The 19014-nt window shown below is 43.8% G+C and overlaps 1 protein-coding gene across 1 annotated transcript in view; it reads left to right on the top strand.

Annotated features, from left to right (window-relative positions):
* The first annotated feature begins 149 nt into the window (after positions 1–149).
* VAPB (VAMP associated protein B and C) overlaps positions 150–19014 on the top strand; it is a 285803-nt gene continuing 266938 nt past the window's right edge. The window contains exon 1 of the mRNA XM_085619302.1: positions 150–355. Within this exon, the coding sequence (XP_085475428.1) occupies positions 298–355 (58 nt within the window). The 5' untranslated portion in view covers positions 150–297. The remainder of the gene's footprint in view (positions 356–19014) is intronic.

Genomic DNA, 19014 nt, shown 5'->3' on the forward strand with positions numbered 1-19014 from the left:
AGAACAGTGGTTCCTAATGTCCTGTTGTGGCCGAATATGTAACACAGCTACAGGACTACTTTAGTTACAACCCTCGCGACGAGGCTGTCTTCCAACATGGCCACTTTGTTAGTCCACCGGAAAAGCGAAGGCTTTTGCGCCTGCGCGGTTGCTAGGCCCGCCTCCTACTGCAGCCGCCGCATCCCCACCCTCAGTCAGCCTCCCTCTCTGGAACCTCCTCGTCCTGCCGCTCGCCCGGCCGCTGCAGCAGCACCCTGACTCCCTGACCCACGCGAACAGCGCTCGGCGCCCCCAGACATGGCGAAGGTAGAGCAGGTGCTGGTGTTGGAGCCGCAGCACGAGCTGAAATTCCGAGGTAAGACGGGAGGGCCGAGGTAACGCCTGCCTGAGCCAGGCCCGGGCTGGCAGCCATCTTCATAGAGCCCTGGTCCGGCCTTATATACCGCCCGGTGAACCGCCTGTGAGTCTGCCCTGATGTGCCACTCGGTAGCGCTCCCATCCCATGAACCTCTTCCACTGTACCGCATGTTTTATCAACACAGTTGTGTTATGGTATGAGAGCATACACCGGCATCCTTTAATGTTATGGTACGCCAGAGGACATTCGATGTATCCTGCACTGCCTGACCTGATCGCTGTGAGTGTGTAGGGTTAAGTGTGGCTAGAAGGAATTTAAATACCTTTGTCAGCGTCCCCAAAATAGCTGTACTAGCACTACTGTTAAAGGTTTGTGACAGCCCAGTTGCATCACTGAGGGTTTGCTGGGGCAGACCCCATTGTGGTCTCTATGCCACTCTGTTGCTTCATAGCATACTTTCATTGATAAATTGCAAAGCCGTGGTCCTACAATACCCTTGTGTCTCCTTTAAAATCATACGTTTTGTGTTGTTCTGCTCACACCATTGTAAGTATTTACACATAATTCTGTAAGTCATATCTCTTATCTTTTCAAATCCCTCACTTCTCATTTTAAAGCATCTCCTGTTACCATAAATCTCTGAAATTCCCTCATATAGGCTTGTTTACTACCACATGCACCTTTTTAACTTTCTCCGAGTGCGTTTGTATCCCCAGAAACGTATAGATAAACCCACTGTAGAAGATGTACTGCTACTTAGTGTAACCTACTGTCATAACATGTTTGTGTTCAGTTAATGTGCTAAAAAGCAAATGTGAGCTACTGTGCAAAAAAATATTGTACAGCATTCACGCGAACGTTACAAGATTGAAATGCTTTGTGTCGTAGGTGTTTCAGGTTTTGTTTTTGGATAGGAAGCCTGAGCAATGGTTGGACAAGATGTGAATGGTGAATTCTTTTGAAGAACGGCAATTCATAATTTGGGGTGAATTCGAGTTGATTTCTATTTTGAGAAACGACACCACCTGTTTCTGGTAGTCTGTGACCTGATCAGTTTTTTTAATTTGCGTTCAACACGAAGGTCTATGCATGTTGTATGGTTTATAGTCAATCTATGGTATTGAACAGCGACCAGATTTTCTTCCTGTAGGGTACCTTTCGATTTAGACTAGCTGAAAGCTCCTCTAGCAAAATGCAGGGCTTCTCTGAAAGCGAGAGCATGTGCACGGAGCTCAGCCTACCGTTTTGAATAGTGATCGCCACCCCAAGTATCTGTGTTTTTGTCTACCTGTGAGTATTTCTTTTCATGAAGCCCTAGTGTAAAACCTCAAACCCAACCTTACCTTACTTCTATACTTGAAATTTCTATCAATTAACATGTTGAGTGTAAAAAATAAATAAAACACAGCACACCGCTACTTGGGCATTTTGTTTCTGTGCAGTGGTGGGGGCAGTCGAAACCTAGCAAATCTGCTGAAACAATGGCTGCATGTTTTGTGTTTCGTAGAGCTATATATAGTACAAGAAACGTGTCTCTCCATGTTTATGTTCACCATTCTCGAATGGATTGAAATCAAGATAATTGAAATATGGAGGTGCTCTGTTACTTATGCTTCTTTTCAGTTACAGTTGGTGAGCCTTGATGCCCTTCTTCTCTCAGATAACCCTTTCTGTGTTTGGGTATCAGAATATTAACAAAGCTATGCACCTTTCTCAAGCCCCCTTTATATATTTATACACCTAACAATACGGGCATGCTTGTTGCTTTCAGCTATATGGGGTATTGGTCTAGGCGGCTTAACTGCAAAGACTCACTATGCGGATACTCGCAACCCAGCCAAACGGTCATGTGACCTGCTGTCAAAATTGAGTACCCAAGGCAATGTTGATAATCTGTAAATAACCACTACCGTGGGTATGCCTCAATGTTTGCAGTCATACCTCTTACCTTTCTGATAGTTTTACATGCTCTCTTCCTGCCTGGAAGTTTAGGCAGGGATGTAAAATGTGTAGGTTATTTAGAAGATATGCAAAATGTCTAGATCCTGGGGAATAGCTATGAAATTACCATTTCAATAGCCTGATGTGCACCTCAAATTATATTTATTGTTCCCAGCTACCGACCTATGCACTTTTTAGGTCGCAGCCTACCAGACAGTGCAGCTGTCTGTTTGCTAAAGACGTATTGGGGACATTCAGAAAGTTGATCTAGGAAGGCATTCCGCCCATTGCTTACCATTGGTTTTGTAACTCACATTTTCTGGCTTTCTGTTTGCTGTCTTTATTTGCTTTAGGCTGTCCAGCTCGATTTCGTCCCTTCTGTTGCCCAAACATTGTTTACTGTATTTTTCCACAAACTCACTTTCTGTAAACAGGCCTCTGAATCTTGTTCTTATCTTGTCACATTGCTGTTCATTCAAAGATAAAGGTCACATTTTAGGCTGTGTTTTCTAGTGAGATTGGTGTTTATTTTTCTTTCTCTGACTTCAAAGTGAGAGGATTTATGTGACAAATCATGCTGGCTAAGGGGAGGGGGCGCTGCTGGAGGAATGCTGTACAGAGGATATGTATATTTTCTAGCACACAACAAAATTTAAGTGTTGGTAAATGAACTGTGCTGACGTTCAAATCAATACATTGGGGGATGACATTTCCACACATTATCATTTGTGCACTGTATACTTTTATCATTAAAACTGTATTGCGAGTGCAAATGTAATGGTTGTTTTATTTGAAGATGTTGTCTTTAATAGCAGTACGCTGCCATCCCATGCGTACTCCATGTTACCCCACTTTACTCTTCTCCATGCCACTGCACTGTTTTCTGCAACTTCTCTGCGCCACTCTCCTCTGCCAATGCACTCTACCCCCACACTACTCTACTATGCATCACTACACTGTTTGCCACTTCACTGTACACCACTCAATGTCACCCTACTCTATGCCAATGCAATCTACACCACTTTACTAAAAAAAAACAATGCAATCTACAGAATCTACTCTGCACCATATCGCTCTACGTAGCTATACTCCACTCTAATACCCTCTCACCACTGCACCCTGCGCCACAATACTCAATGCACTCCATCCCACTATACTACACACCACTGCACTTTACAACCGTATACTATGCACCACTGCACTCTGCAACATTCTACTCTTTACCTTTGCACTCCTCCACTAAAGTCTGCTCTGAAACAACCTACTCTGCCAAAACAATACGCTACTTCACTGTATGCCTTTCTACTCTGCACTACAGCACTGTATGCCACTATACTCTATGCCACTGCATTGTTCCTCACGCTCTACTCCGCTGCACTCTACGCCACTTCAATCAGTGCTGTGCCACTATACTCTACTCTACACTGCACAACTCCACTCTATTCTGAAAGTCTACTGTGCCACTGCACTCTATTCTGTGCCACTCTTCACTACGCCTCTCTAATCTAAACCACTGCACTGTATGCCAATTCACTCTACACCACTTAACTCAAAACCAGTGCACTCTTGGTGGTGTCTGGCGGTTGGGCGTTGGGAAGGGAGGGGGGGGGGGGTTTCTTGATCGATGCCGTATGAATAGCTCTCCATTGTTCCTCTATACGACAAAATGTCAAGTGTTGTTGCTATTTACTATGTGGCAGTTTCCCCTGGTTTGTCAGGGGCCTGCAGCCCTTGCCTACTTGATTAATAAACAGTGTTGTTAAAAAAAAAAAAAAACAGTGCACTCTGTGCCACTGTACCTATGCCAACTACTTTGCACCACTGCACTTTACCCCACTATACACTACAGCATTCTACTCTATGCGAGAGCATGCTACTCCATTGCACGATACGTCAATGCACTCCGTGTCACTTCATTCTACTCTGTACCACTGCATCACAGGAAACATCGTTTACATCGCGGTGTTTACACCGCAATACCTTTACAACGCGGGTATTACAACGCAAGTCATTACAATGACTTGCGCTGGATGGCGCTCTAACCTAAGGAATAGTATGATTTACTATTCCAACACCTTCCCTACTGCAGGTAGACTGGAGTTGGAATAGTAAATCATACTATTCCTAAGTCCAGCGCAAGTCGTTGTAACAACTTGCGTTGTAAAGGTATCGCTATGTAAACAACGCAATATGTCGTATATTCCTGCATCACTCTAAGCCAGTCTACTGTACTGCACTCCACTACACCTATGTACTCTGTATGACTTCACTAATGCCACTGCATTCTACCCTTCACCACTCAACTCTACTCTGCACCACTCCATGCCACTTCACTCTCCTTGGCAACACTGCACTCTTCCAGTGTACTCATCGCCACTGTACTCTGCGTTGCTCCACTCTACGCCACTTTACTCTATGCCGAGCCACTCTAATCTACTTTCTAGTCTATACCACTAAACTCTACAACACTCTACTCTATACCACTGAACACTACTCTGAAACAGTCTACTCTATGCCACTGCAGTCTGTGCCTCTTTGTTCCTCTCTGCGCCAATCCACTTGACACCACTCAAGTTTATTCTGCTGCACTCTATGCTGCTGCTGCACTCTACTCAACTCCACTCTTACGCCACAGCATTCTACCTTGCACCACTCCACTTAACTGTACGTCACTCTACTTTGCAACACTTCTTTCTCCGCCCCTAAACTTGACACCACTCTTCTTTGCGCTGCCCCGCTTTACTCCACTGTACTGTATGCCAAGCCACCCTAATCTACTCTGCACAACTGCACTCTACAACACTTTACTCTGTACCACTGAACTCTACTCTGAAAAAATCTGTCACTGCAGTCTACGCCACTCTAATCCACTCTGCGCTAATCTGTGCTAATTCACTCTACGCCACTCAATTTTATGCCGCTGCACTCTGCCAATGCTCTCTACATTACTTAACTCAAAACCAATATACTCTACGTCACTGCACTCTATAGCAGTATACACTGCACTGTACGCCCCTATACTCTACTCCATTGCGCTCTACACCAATACACTATGCACCACCCAGCTCCGTAGATCTGCACACTCTGCCACTGACCTGTGCCACTCTACACCACTTTACTCTGGCACTGCTCTCTACTCCGCCCACTCTACACCAGTTCAGTCCATGACACTCTAATCTTCTGTGCACCACTGCACTCTGACACTGCATTCTAAACCCCTCCAGTCTAGGCCACTCCACTCTGCACCACTCCAACACTTTACTCCATGCCAATACTCTATACCTCTCCACTCTCTCACTTCAGTCTACTCTGAAACAATCTGCTGTATGCCACTGCACTCTATGCCACTCCACTGCAATTAATGCTGTGCCACTCTACTTTACACCTGTTCTCTGATACTGCGCTCTACCCTGCATCACTATACTCTACCCTGCACGACTCCATTCTGATGCAGTCTACTCTACTCCACGCCATTACAGTCTACGCCACACCACTGTACTCTAAACCACTGTACTCCAAGCCAATGCACTCTACACCACTTTAGTTAAAACCAATGCATCCTATATGTCAACTACAGTGCACTTTAATCCACTCTATACTACCACGTTCTACTTTATGCCACTGCAGGGTACTGCACGAATGTGCTCTGCTGCTCTGTGCTGCACGACTGTGCTCTGCTGCGCTGCCCGACTGTGCGCTGCTGCTGTCCTATCCCTCTGCTCTGTGCTGCCGGTCTACGCCACTGCATTCTACTTTGCACCGCTCAATTCTATGCCACTGCACTCTATGCTGCTCTACGTCACTGCACTCAACACCACTATACTCGAAACCAATGCACTCTACGCCAATCTACTCTGCACCACTGTGCTTTATGCCACTTTACTCTGGGCCACTCTGTTCCACAACACTCCACAATGCCATTAAACTATGCCCCTCTGACACTCTACTTCATGCCACTCTACAGCACTTTACACCACTGTATGCCATTCTAGGACACTACTCCTCTCTACGACACTCCCTCTGCCACTCCATGCCACTTTACTACGCTCTGTGCATCTCCAATCTGACAATCTACTCTGTTGTGCACCACTCTACTCAACACCCTCTATGCTACTCCACTCTATACCACTCCACAACCCTCTACTCAACTCTGACCCTGTGCTCCACTTTACGCCACTCAACTCTACACCTTTCCTCTCTGCGACAGTGTACTCCCTCCATGTCACATCGTGACACTGTGCGCTACTTCATGACACTCCACTCAACTCTACTGTATGCCACTCCAGAACACTCACTTTGACACTCTACACCACTCTCCTTTACCCTACTAACTTTTAGCCATGCTAAACAGCAGGTACTCCGGTGTGCAACATTGCTAAAATATTTTGGAAAAGCCAAGAGCTTATGCATAGGTGAGAGCTGTTGGCTTTGGCAATGCTTGTTTAGCTTTGCAGTGTTTGACAATTCCTTGAAATGTCAACTAGTAGATGAAATCCCTCAACTAACTTCTGTAAGCATACTTTCAATTTTTTCAACCCCAAGATGTGCTTTGTACATCAGTAATTGTTTTTGGTACTTTGTAAGGTAACCATGAGCAACGGTCTTATTGACTCAACCGCCCACTTATCAGTTACAAGCAACAGTTCCCAGGTTGTATCGAGTTTCAGTCACACAGTTAAGTGTCAAAATATTTTCACCTTTGACACACAAATTCTTCAGTTTCAGGTTAAGGCAGTCTTAGGGCTCATTCCTTTTTTTTTCATCTTTGTTTCAAGCTGGTCTACTGATAATTGTTTTCTTTACTGTTTTAACAAACGAATTTCGATTGTGGATATGTAACAGTTCAGCCTTGGGATATTGTTAGTTACTGCAGCCCACGGTTTCCTTGTGTATGAATCATTTGGATATTGTGGTACTAGTTGGCACATCCATTCCTAATTCTGCGATGGATCTAAATGTGCAGTGGAACATTTGTAGACCGGACTGTTTAGAAGTTTGCTGTTTGCAGTACAGTAGTGCTAGTACGGAAGTATTGACTTTAGAGAACCGTTTTTATGTCTGTAAAAGAAAACGTAGCTAGGATGCCTCCTTGTCGATATTGGCGTCCATGGGGGCTCTTAAACTGCCTACAGGACCGAAAGCAAAGCGGTGTGGGACACAGTGTTGTTGGAAGAGCAATCTGAATTTCAGAAATGAAACGCTACATATTTTTAAACAAGTTCACCGTAGTTCACTCTAGCACACCTGCTTACTAAAAAGAATGCTCTGAAATGTATTTTATCCTAGTTAACCAAGTAATATGGTGGACAATGTGTTTCTACTTTACTAGGAATATGCTTTTGTCACAGAATCTATTCTTAACCCTTCATACATAATGGAGAACTTGCTCTGTGTGATTTCCTGTCCTCACCGACCCGTCTCCAACATTGGTTGTAGAAAACAATTCCTCTTGAGTGCTCCACGTAGCAGCTTAGCATTGTGAAATATCTTGTTGCAAGATGTGTTCCTTAGAGTTCACAGTAGTGCGTCGAGCTTTCAAAAAACGTTTGCGCACGTTATTCCAACAGAATCTTTTCGAGAAACCTCAAGGAACATGCCTAATAAGTGTAATCACTGATCCATATTTTATTGGCTAGATGATTAAAGTGCAGTGTGCCTTTGTCCTCCGTGATAAATAAGTTGCTGCTTTGTTTTTGCTTATGTTTTCAATACTTAGAGGCCCATTAGGATGGCGGGCGGACTTGCGCCCGCCACCCTAGCGGTGCTGGGACCGGCCGCCTGTGGTGCGGCGGTCCCACACCGGTGATTAGGATGCCACCGAAGTGGTGGCATCCTCCATTCCCAGCATTGTGGTGGGCATTGTCATGCACAAGGTGGCGGGCACCGCGAGGTGACCACAATACATCAAAACAAGCAATCCCCATACCCCCCCTCCAACCACACTGCAGACCAAATCCCGCCAGGGATATATAACCCCCCTCCCCATTAAATGTACAAAAAGCTGTAATTTTGGCGGATATCATTACTTTGGTTTGATTGCCTCCTTCCAGTATGCAACTGATCAGACAGAGGAAAAGAACAAGCTTAATGAGGAAAAGAGAGCTAAGAGGAAACAAGCATTGGCATAGCCAATAGGTCTCGCCTTTGGGGCCTTATAAGTGTTTCAACATGCAACAGTTAATGTTGTTGCACCAAGGATATTGTGCTGCATAACTAAATACTTTTAAGGTCCCAAAAGCGAGACCTATTGGCTCTGCACTCACACAATCAGCTTCTGAAACCTTGGCCAAGACTCATTTCTGCAGACTCTGGGACTGATGCACGTGGGCACGGACTTCTGAGGCCAGATAATGTATTCACCAGCAACATTTGTTTCCATTACGGGGCTGACCGTGATGAATTACACACCAGCGAGGCACGCCCTCTTCCTTGTCAGGGTGAATATTCATTATGTTTTCGAACATAGACAAACTCTGAGAGCGGCTCTAGGTTCGAACCACCACGAAACCGAAACACAAAAAGAACAAAATCTCAAATCACCGGACCATACCGGTGAAGTGAGCACGCGAAGTACAAAAACCCTATTACTCTGTTACATATTTCCTTCATGAGTCTTCTGGGAAGTGTGAGCGCAGGGCAGCGCAAGTGTCAAAGGTCATCTTTTCCACAAACAATTTCAAACTCCCCAAAAAGCATAGCCTGGTGTCAGCAATTCGAGCAAAGTCCATCCAGAAAGGCCCCTGTCGTCAGAAACGCACATTAAACATTGAGATCAGCCACAATATTTTTGGGGAAGGGCCCGTCCACCCATCTAAAGAGATAAATCCAGTCATGAACTTAAAATATCAACAATCGATTAGTACGAGAAACATTTAAACAGCCTGAATTTCAGTGGCGATTAATTGCACACCTGTTAAGTATCATGAATACATAAACTGACTTTACAATTTGTTTCGTCATCCTGGCCAGGCCTGCCGTTGTATGATGTTTGGCGCAATTTATGTATAATACAAAGTTTTCAGAGCTGAAACGCATTAATCTTTTCATTATTCAATACAACAGCGTCATAGACAAATGTGCGACTTCTTAGAAAAAAACTATTATTAAAAAAACATGGTCATGTCGACTAGCTTCAGGATAACTTTATTAATAAAAAATTACCAAATTTAGAAAGTAGATTTCTGACATTTTAGTTGTGGAGAACTAAAAACTCACTGACTGAAAGGCCAACCGTAGAAGAAAGTAAAATAGAACAGACAAAAATTCAAGACATAGTGTGTAACTACATTCACATTAGCATAACTTCTTACAACATGACAACTTATGAAATCGTGATCAGAGAAAAATACGCGGAGATGCCATGAATTTGCCAGATAGTATAAATTAATAACAAAATTAATGGAACTTCTAAGGCACGATAGTTACTTCGAAAGAAGTGTCCCAGCGCTAACTGGTCAGAAACTCCCAAGGAAGGTAGCAGAAAGCCAACAGAACCAGCAGGTTTAATTAACCTGTTATGAACTTAAAAGTCCATGCATGTAAACAGGCAGTGCTAAAAATAAGAGCGCAGCGTCCATACTTAGCAGCTTTTGGAATTGAAATGCCGAAACATTCAGTTACTTAATACGCACATAGATTAAAAAATACAAAGTCCTTCTCATTTGAAGGCCTCTTCGGAGATCGTGCAAAGACCTTCTTACTTATCCGGCAGATAGACAAAGTACATCACATTTTCGAAGCCATTTTGGGAAATAGTGCAACCACCCTCTTACTTATAAGGGAGAGAGGAATTACATAGTTCTTCACATTTTAAGGCCTCTTCGGAGATAGTGCAAAGGTCCTCTTACTGAGCAGTTAGAAAGTACAAAGTTCGTCACAATTTTCAAGCCACTTGTGTAACAGTGCAAAGTCGCCCTTTCTTATCATCTTATCAAATAGACAAAGTGCAAAGTTCATCACATTTGTAAAGCCACTAGTGCAGAAGTGCAAAGTCCCTCTTTCTTATCATCTAGACAAAGTACAAAGTCCGTCACAATTATCAAGCTAAATGTGAAACAGTGCTAAGTCCCTCTTGCTTATCATCTTATCAAATAGACATGGTGCAAATTCTGTCACACTTTCGGGCCCTCTTGGCAAATAGTGCACAGTCCCTCCTGTGGATCAGGCGGAGGGACAGACTGTGATTGTGTCCCGTCTCTCTCATTTATCTGGCAGCCGGGGAAGTAGCGCAAAGCCTGTCGTGTAAGGAAGGCAGATTGTTAGAAAATGTGGTTTATGTGGCGTAAAGATAGTGTCCACTGCGTATTCACCAGGCACCTAGTTAAATAGTGCAAGGCCCCTCAGTTACTATGAGGTCTGATAAAAGTTCACTTCTTCCTGCAGACCCCCTTCCCCCCCCCACGCATTGTCCCTTAAAGGCCTGTGAAATTAAGAGATGTTCCCTTTGAGGGTGATGGGCGAGGCGTCACCGAGAAAACAGAATGGCCGCACTCTTTAACAATTCGACACGCTATTGAAAACGCTCCCCTCCCTGCCCACTGATAAATAGACTCTCCCGACCTGGTCAGTCGTGCATGCACTGGGACGGGGCAGGCACATGCACACTCATGTGTGCGCACGCACAATCGCCTAAACTTTAACGCACTAATGCCATCTAACCTTCACAAAAAAACAAGGCATACATTGTAAACGACACAATATGTGGTCTTGGGCCACTTTTGTCTTGACCATGCAGCAAACGTGAATTAAACCTGTAAAAAGTGTACAGATGTAGCCATTTTAACAGGATTTCTAAAGTCCAATTAAAAGTAAGAATAATCAGAGACTTTGCGCGATCACACAGGCTGAACAGGGGAGCGTAGAGGACAAATACTACTCGGAGAAGGAGGTAAGAGGTCAACGGAGAAAGCTGAGGGGGCACAATTCACTAAAATGGCTTAAATCCACTCAGAACTCAGATGGGTGCCGTGTTCAAACCCTTGGGCATCCTTAGTGAGAGGAAAAACCAAATCAGACATCACTGCGGCCTCAACTCTGAAGATATTTGCAGGATGGGAGCAGGAAATAAAGTATCATAAACGGCGTGTGAGGGCACCTCATTTACACATTAGCAACCAGGCGCTAGGTCGGGCAGGGATCTCAGGGAGTGCAGACTGCCGACCAAGCACCCGTGCGTCTCAGTGCAGTGACACGGAAGGCCTCTGTGAAGCGTTCACGAGGGAGCGCCCCGTATATTCCTGAGATATTAAACCCCCTCCCAAGCTTGTGGTCTGCCTTGAATTTTATCAACCTCACTTAAAGTTTACTTTAAGTCGCCGTTAAAGAAACTAGCAAAGACGCTCTGCGTTTTTTGTTTAAAAAATCTTATAATGGCAAATTCACGACAAACACCCTTTGAGCGCTTGAGAACTTTCTGAGTGCTCGCAAAGCAGTGACGTGGTGACCGCGGCCGCACTCCATGCAGTCGACTAGCTGACAGGGCAGTTGCTCTCAGTTAATGCCCTCGCACGGTCACCAAGCCCATCAAAACCAGCAGGTCCCCGCCACGCAAAAACAAGCGTGCGCATCGCTCTCAGAAGTGGGGGAAAGTGGGAGGCACACACAGCGTTTCCCTTGCGGGAGCGAGCCAGGGTAACCATGTGTTTGTAAGTTAATTACAAACATATGGTGTCAAGCTCGCTCCCGCAAGGCAATCTCCACACGTGCAGGCGTTGCCATTGAAGGCAATGGAACGCGTGCACGTTTTCGGCTGAAAAGCCGAAGCGATTGCAAAAGGTCTTTTTGCCTATGCAGCGCATGCGCGCTGCGTAGGCGAGACCTAAAAAAGAGCAACAAAGTACGTAAACTGTCAAGAGTGTATTTGAAAGGCCTTAGACGGCTAGTTAAAAGTCAGTTATACAGACTTAATGACAACTGTGCCAGTTAGGAGTAAGCTGTAGAGGCAATCCAAAGGGCCTTGCAGGGTCATCCTCGTGTGTACGAAGGGTATCCAGGGAGGTCCAGAAGCATATCATCTAGCTCAGTATGCATTGATTTGGAGATACAGGAGCAGTATGTAAAGGGCTAAACAATAGCGACCATAAACTGTGGTCATTCGCTGGAAAAAATAGCCTTATTGAGGTGTCTGTCTAGGTGGTGAATGGATCACAGTGTGGGTGGACTTTCATTTGTCAGGAGGTATCGGGGCAGATTGCGTCCATCAGTGTACCTCATATCTTCTATGGCATGTCAGGCACCAGCGCATCCGGATTGCTGCAAGCGGCGTTGTTGTTGCACTCAGCTGTGCACTCGCATGCAGCTGCAACAATGCCACATTATGTTCCAAAGCCCTTTACCTGGTGTAGCCAACTGCTGTGTGTTTAATGTGTGTTTCGGCGGCCTACACTGAAGGATTGCCACCAAGTACCACACCTTTGTCTCTGTGAGCAGGGAGTGGGCCTCTCCAGCATGGGCGCTCCCCCATTTCTAGAAGCCGTCGCACCCAGTGTCTTTGCTGCAGTCAGCCCCGTCCACTAGCCGGGCTGCTGCCTATTAGCGAACCTCCATCAAAGATTCTCCTCAGTCTTTAGGGGTCTTGCGCCCCACCTCCTCCCTGCGGCACCAAAATGAAGACCACGTACCTTCAGAGGTTGCATCTGTCCGGCACCTAATTCAGCATTAACTGGCCGCAACACAAATTAGATTCCTCAGGCAGCTGCCATGTTAAATTCGCAGTCCAGAGCTAACCGTGCTGCTTTCTTGGCACATATGGGAGCTGTCTGTCAAAAAAAAAAAACACGTAGGGCACTGCTGATATTTAGAGAGCAGATCTCTTGTCATTAGTCTCCAAATCGGCCAGATCAGGCAGGATGATGGTGGGTTGTATCCTCGGACTGCTAGAGCCTCACAGAAGTGCTACCATCTTGCTCGCCGGCTCTCTTGTGCCCTCATCTTATCTTGTTGTAGCCATTTGACGGATTGTGCCGAAATTTCACTAATTTCTGACTAACTTAATTCTTTGTTGAAGTGTGCTGAGTCTCAAACCTCAATACCCAAATAACTGAATCGTAATAGTTAAAGGAATTCTGACGAGCTAATTTCTCTGACAACATAGTATCAACAAGCTGCCATTGCTCCCTATAATTTAGCTGCCAAGCCCAAAAGCATATATATATATATATATATATATATATATATATATATCTTCACTAAAAAACCATAGGTTTCACACGTTATAGTTAGGTGGATATTTCACTCGTAAAAAACCAATGAAATTCCCCCGTTATAGTTAGTTCAGATAACTATAACTCGCGCGCCCGCAATCCTGCTCATGACGTCACATATTACATCACTCATGACATGGTCAGTGGCATCACTCATGACATCATCCTTGTGATAGAGTGGCGGTCGCGCGAGTTATAGTTATCTGAACTAACTATAACGGGGGAATTTCATTGTTTTTTTTACGAGTGAAATATCCACCTGTGTGAAACCTATGGTTTTTTCAGTGAATTTGTACGGTTTTTTAAATGCTAAGTTATGTATGTATTTATTTTACAATAAACGACGTATTAAAAATTATTATTATTTTTTGGTTTTTCACCGTGCGCGCACCCCCGCGATTTAAAAAAAAATAAATGTTAAAAAAAATACTGCCTTCAGGGACCCCCTGACAAAGGCTAGGGGGTCAGGAACTCTACCCTGCCCCCTTTTCACGTTCGCCACCTTCCTTTTTCACTCTCACACTGAAAACAAACAACATGGCGGCCGACACTTCCTGATTTCGACCGATTCGAACGTTGACTAACATGTAACCACCAATCAGAATTCCGCTTGCGCACGTTAGGGTGCTCGGCTATAGATATGTGTGTGCTTTTAACTGAAATTTTCTCAGGAACTACTGAACAGATTGACTCCATATATGCAAAAGGCACATCCCTGACCTGAGGACTACCTCTCTGCCTAATTTCAAGTAATTCTGTTCAGCCGTTCGGGCTGTACCTTCGACTAAAGGTCCTATGGGGAAATGCATGGGGAAAACGCGTTTTGGGACCCCCCTTTTTTCTCGGCCCCCGCTTGACGAATCCCCCCCCGAGACTTTCAGGGTAGGAGCTGATATATTTTTTCAGAATACCACTTCTCCTTTCTATGTCCCACTTTTCATTTCATCTGTTCAACGTGAGAGCCTCTCACCATTTGATGGCCCATTCATTGGCTACCTAAAATGTAGTAACTTCCGCTCTGTTCTTCCAACCATAGATATGCACTTAGGTCCTTTTTGGAATTTTTGCCTGAGTGAAATGTAAACAGAACTGTTTTGTTTCTTAAAGAGAGACCCCCCCCCCCCCCCCCTCCATCCCCATGGGAAGAAAACAAATCACATTACGGATACCACCAGCTTTCCTCAGGCAAGTAACTGTAAGCGGATACTTGGTACGCTGCGAGGACAAGGTTTGGTTCTTGGCTTCCATTTGCGCACCGCCTGTGTAAACAGATGCAGCACGAGTCTTTAACGTGCTGCAAGGGAGTACTTATAACTGTTAATTTACCTGCCCTTCTTTGAAAATAAAACTCTTACAGGTGCTGGATTTGTGGTTTTGACCTCAAAGCCATTAATTTGATGTTTGAGGTTTATCAGGAGACGAGAGAAGAAGTCTGCAGGGATGCCGTCTAGGTGAGACGCACTGCCTATTGAAATTGTTTCTTGTGGTGTAACTCAGCTGGCAAGGTGAGAGGTTTAGCTTGCAGTTTTTTTGTTAGTCGTTATTATAGGTGGCTTGTCTGTTATGCCACAATACTGAGTACCAAACGCTTTTATCATGAAATAAGTGAAAGCTCCCTTACATGCTGTGTAGCCTCTTTTTGTTGGCTGAGCAGCACTACCCTCTTACAAGAATGCACTGCAAATGTTAAAGTTCCTTCTGGTTACAAGCTTCTTCAAATCTACTCCAGCCAGCGCCAGTGTGGTAATATCAGTAGATTGGACCTGTATGTTTAACGATAATTGTTGCCTTCCCTCTGATGCTTTAAAAAAAAAAAAATCAACTGGTCCATTTGTTGGGATTTATTTTAGCAGGTAACTGAAAACACTGGCTCAACCGCGATTTCCATCGGCAACTGTCAAGCTCCACTTGGGTGAGGACAACAGAGGTTAGATAGCTCTCTTTACTGCCAGATCCGCAGTCTTTGCAGGAATGACATGGCAGAACATTGTTACATTTTCCCCAGCCAACAGCTTACTAACACCGTTATTTTGAAATCTGCGCAGTGTACAGTTTAATTTGAAAAAGTGATTAAATACAGGTGAACCGTAATGGACTCGAATTTGGGCCACAGTCTAACATTCACTTCCAACTAAATACCCTTCACCTAACCCTAGCGATGCAAAGGGAGAGAGCGCAGTCAAGAGAAAAAGAAACCAGAAACAAAGAGTAGGGTGTCTTAGGGAGAGGCAAAACAGCATAGATGAAAAAGTGATAAGGGAAGAATAAATGAAACCTAAATCTATTCAACATCTGGATGAGGAAAAAGTGACTGCCTGGGTGTAATTTCATTGTGCAGCACATAATGTAACATGTTTGAGGCGAGCAAAAAAATGCACTTAATATTGGTGAGCGACCCAATTCAGAGCAAGGATGCGATAAGAAACGTAGCAAAAATAAGGTAACTTGGTAAAATGCGAGTAAAGAATTTAACTCGACGATAACCCTCGACAGGTTTGTCATCAGTCTTGATAAATGGTCCAAGGCTTAGAACTTTGAGGCACCCGGTCCATTATTTATTAGCAACACCAGATGGAGGAGCACGTTGTTGCCTTCCTAAAAATCTAATGCTCAACAACCAAACATAGAGCGAAACTGCTGCTTGGTAATATTTTTGTAATTCTCCTGTAACCTTTTACTGACTATGTTGAAGTGAATGGGGATTATCATGGTTAGTTTATTACACAGCCAAAATCAGTTTACTTGAAGATGCTATCGCATTTTTCTGTATTTCCAAGGATGACTTTCCAGCTCTTAGTGCACACCCGCGTACCTGCGTACTTGACTTACATATTAGCAGAACATTTTCAAAACCTCATTTGATCGGTAAATGCACTGGACATGAGGTCAACAAACAATATGGTTTACTTTAATTCAGTCATAAAATAATTAAGAGATAACAGTCCCAGTACACTACTTTATTATTGTTACAACACCGGTTACAGAGGTCGTGTCTTGTGCAATGTTAACACATTCATATTCTAATTTGGAGAGATGAAAGAAAATGTAGGGAAAATAAAATGAAATTGCACCACTGCCTGATGAGCTAAACATAAATATATCATTTATAACTGTCGGACTTCTTGTACTGGTGAACAATTTCCAATCCACATCTCGAAATTAATTTGATATGCAGACATAGGAGTTTACAGAAAATATGTAAAGATCTAAATAAAGATGTGCTACTTCTGAAGCAAAATATTATACAATCCTCCTATTGAAGGACTGACATCTGTATCGATAATATAGTTTATGAACTCTTTATTAGAACACATTTGTGACTTCCCATTACATTTACTAAGTTATTCCAACAACACATTACCGGAAGGTTAAACGCCTAAATGACTCTGCTATCATTAAGAAAAGAAATTCCCAGCTTTTTCCATTGTTGCCTTAGAATCCGATTCTGCCAGCAAGTTATATTTTCAAACAGAACGTCTGAGTTACCTAAAAAATTATGAGAGGACTATAAGCAAAGGGCTTACCACTAAATATGATGTAGCCTGGGGCTTTCAGATAAATCAACATTGATTAATGCATGCACAAAATTACACAAAAAGACGTACAGCGAGTAACGCACTTGCCCACATCCATGAAACGCTGATTATCTACATATGCTCATGGGAAAAGCCTCACACACAAAGCACACAGACATTCACACAGACATGTAAACGGAAACATGAATTTCAGTTTAGTGGTCAAGTGAATGATGCCCGACAGCATTCTATTGTGTTAAAGAGCACAGTGACAAACTTCAACAGTAGATCAGTATGTTGTAGGTCTGTGATGGGAAAAGGAGTGTTGGTGACTGTGCATTTCCGAAGTTGTACACGGGATCACATCCACTTATTCGCGGCATAACTCAAAGAAACAAGCAACTGAGTAGGCTACAACATGAAACTTAAATGTTGATGCCCATCTCATGAATGGTAATGCAAACAGATAGTTGATACAATTTCAAGATGCACAGGCCCAATGATTATGGTAATGACTAGTTAATGCTGGTTTCACTGGAATGTTTTTGAAACTTTAAAGCAAACTTTGATGGCCACCCGTATAAGCACATGTACATACACAGCAGACAACTATGAATGATCTTTGTAAGAAATTTTACAGTAAAAATAAATCCAAGGTGGCTGCGAGAGTATAAGTGTGGAAATGCACCTTTTTTTAGGGGTAAACTGGACTAGGGTCACCCTTTTGTCCACGGGTTCAGAGACCAACAGAAATAGAGATCAGCACTGGAGTTGGAAATAAATACGTTTATTAATAACTCATGAGTGGGACCACATCCACACAGCACTCAAGTGGTGCCTGAGGTAGTACACTGAAGTCACAGAACACAGGCCTTTTATACAGATTTTCTGCAGTCTAAGCATGTGAACAGAAATAGGGAGAACACGTTTTAGAAATAGTTATCAGCAAACCAGTGCAGATGACTAACCACTTGGTTAGCAAAGTGGGAGAGGGAGCAGGAGCACTGACAGCTACAAACCCTCAGCATGTTGCTTTTAGCTGAGTCAGGAAGTCAACAAAAATAGATAGCACAAGCAGAGTGAAAAGACGAAAGAATTACGAAGGAAACTTAAATGGACACCACAGCCAAAATGGTTGTCGCTTATGCCAAGTAAAATATTGCACGTTTTCTACAGACTGCCCTTTTGGCATAAACTAAGACCTTTTCTTATGCGTTAAAAGGGGTAGATAAATATCATGTGTAGCAATTTGCATCATATCGCTGACTTCCCGGTCAATTGCTAAACGGGCATTAAAAGTTTGGACATTTGTTTTAGATGGTAGACAAGTAGTACAAGTGGAAATACAGAGGGAATAAATTATCAGCCCGCATTGGATACATAAACAACAAGAGAAGAATATTGCAATAATTATGAACAAGGGCAATAACATTTTTAAGCCCCATACAGAATATATGTTCCAGAACCATCCAGCCCAATTCCATGTTCCCGAGTCTTGATGTATCTCAGTAGCTATTTTGTGTAGTTTGGAGATGACCGCATATACAGAAGGTGAATTATCCGGTGTGAAGACACAATAGCTGGATCCGATGATGCAGCATGCTCCAGTCTATATTGTTCCCATGTCATCTCTGTCTGGTCGACTACAGAGACATCGATTGCACGTTTTCCCCTACTACTAGTATAGTGATCGAACTATTGCAAATCTTGATGGTAGGTTGGGGAAGCTAAAAACACAGGTGACAGAAGGATGGCTATGTAACAGGTACCAGACCAGCCTGAAGGCAGGAAGTAGTATGCTTTAGTTCCACAAACAAAATAAGTGTGATGTGATGCAAGGAAGCTGCTTCGGCCTCTCGTAAGACATCTGCAATGCTGTAGTACAGTTACTGTGGCCCACTGGCACATCACCTGTACTTGGTAAACAAAGGGGGGCCAGTGGTCATGGCAACAGAGATAACATGGGGTCCATTTCCTTGAGCCGACCTAGAATTTGGAT

Source organism: Triturus cristatus, chromosome 7 (assembly GCF_964204655.1).
Source record: "Triturus cristatus chromosome 7, aTriCri1.1, whole genome shotgun sequence".
In the NCBI taxonomy this organism is placed as follows: domain Eukaryota; kingdom Metazoa; phylum Chordata; class Amphibia; order Caudata; family Salamandridae; genus Triturus; species Triturus cristatus.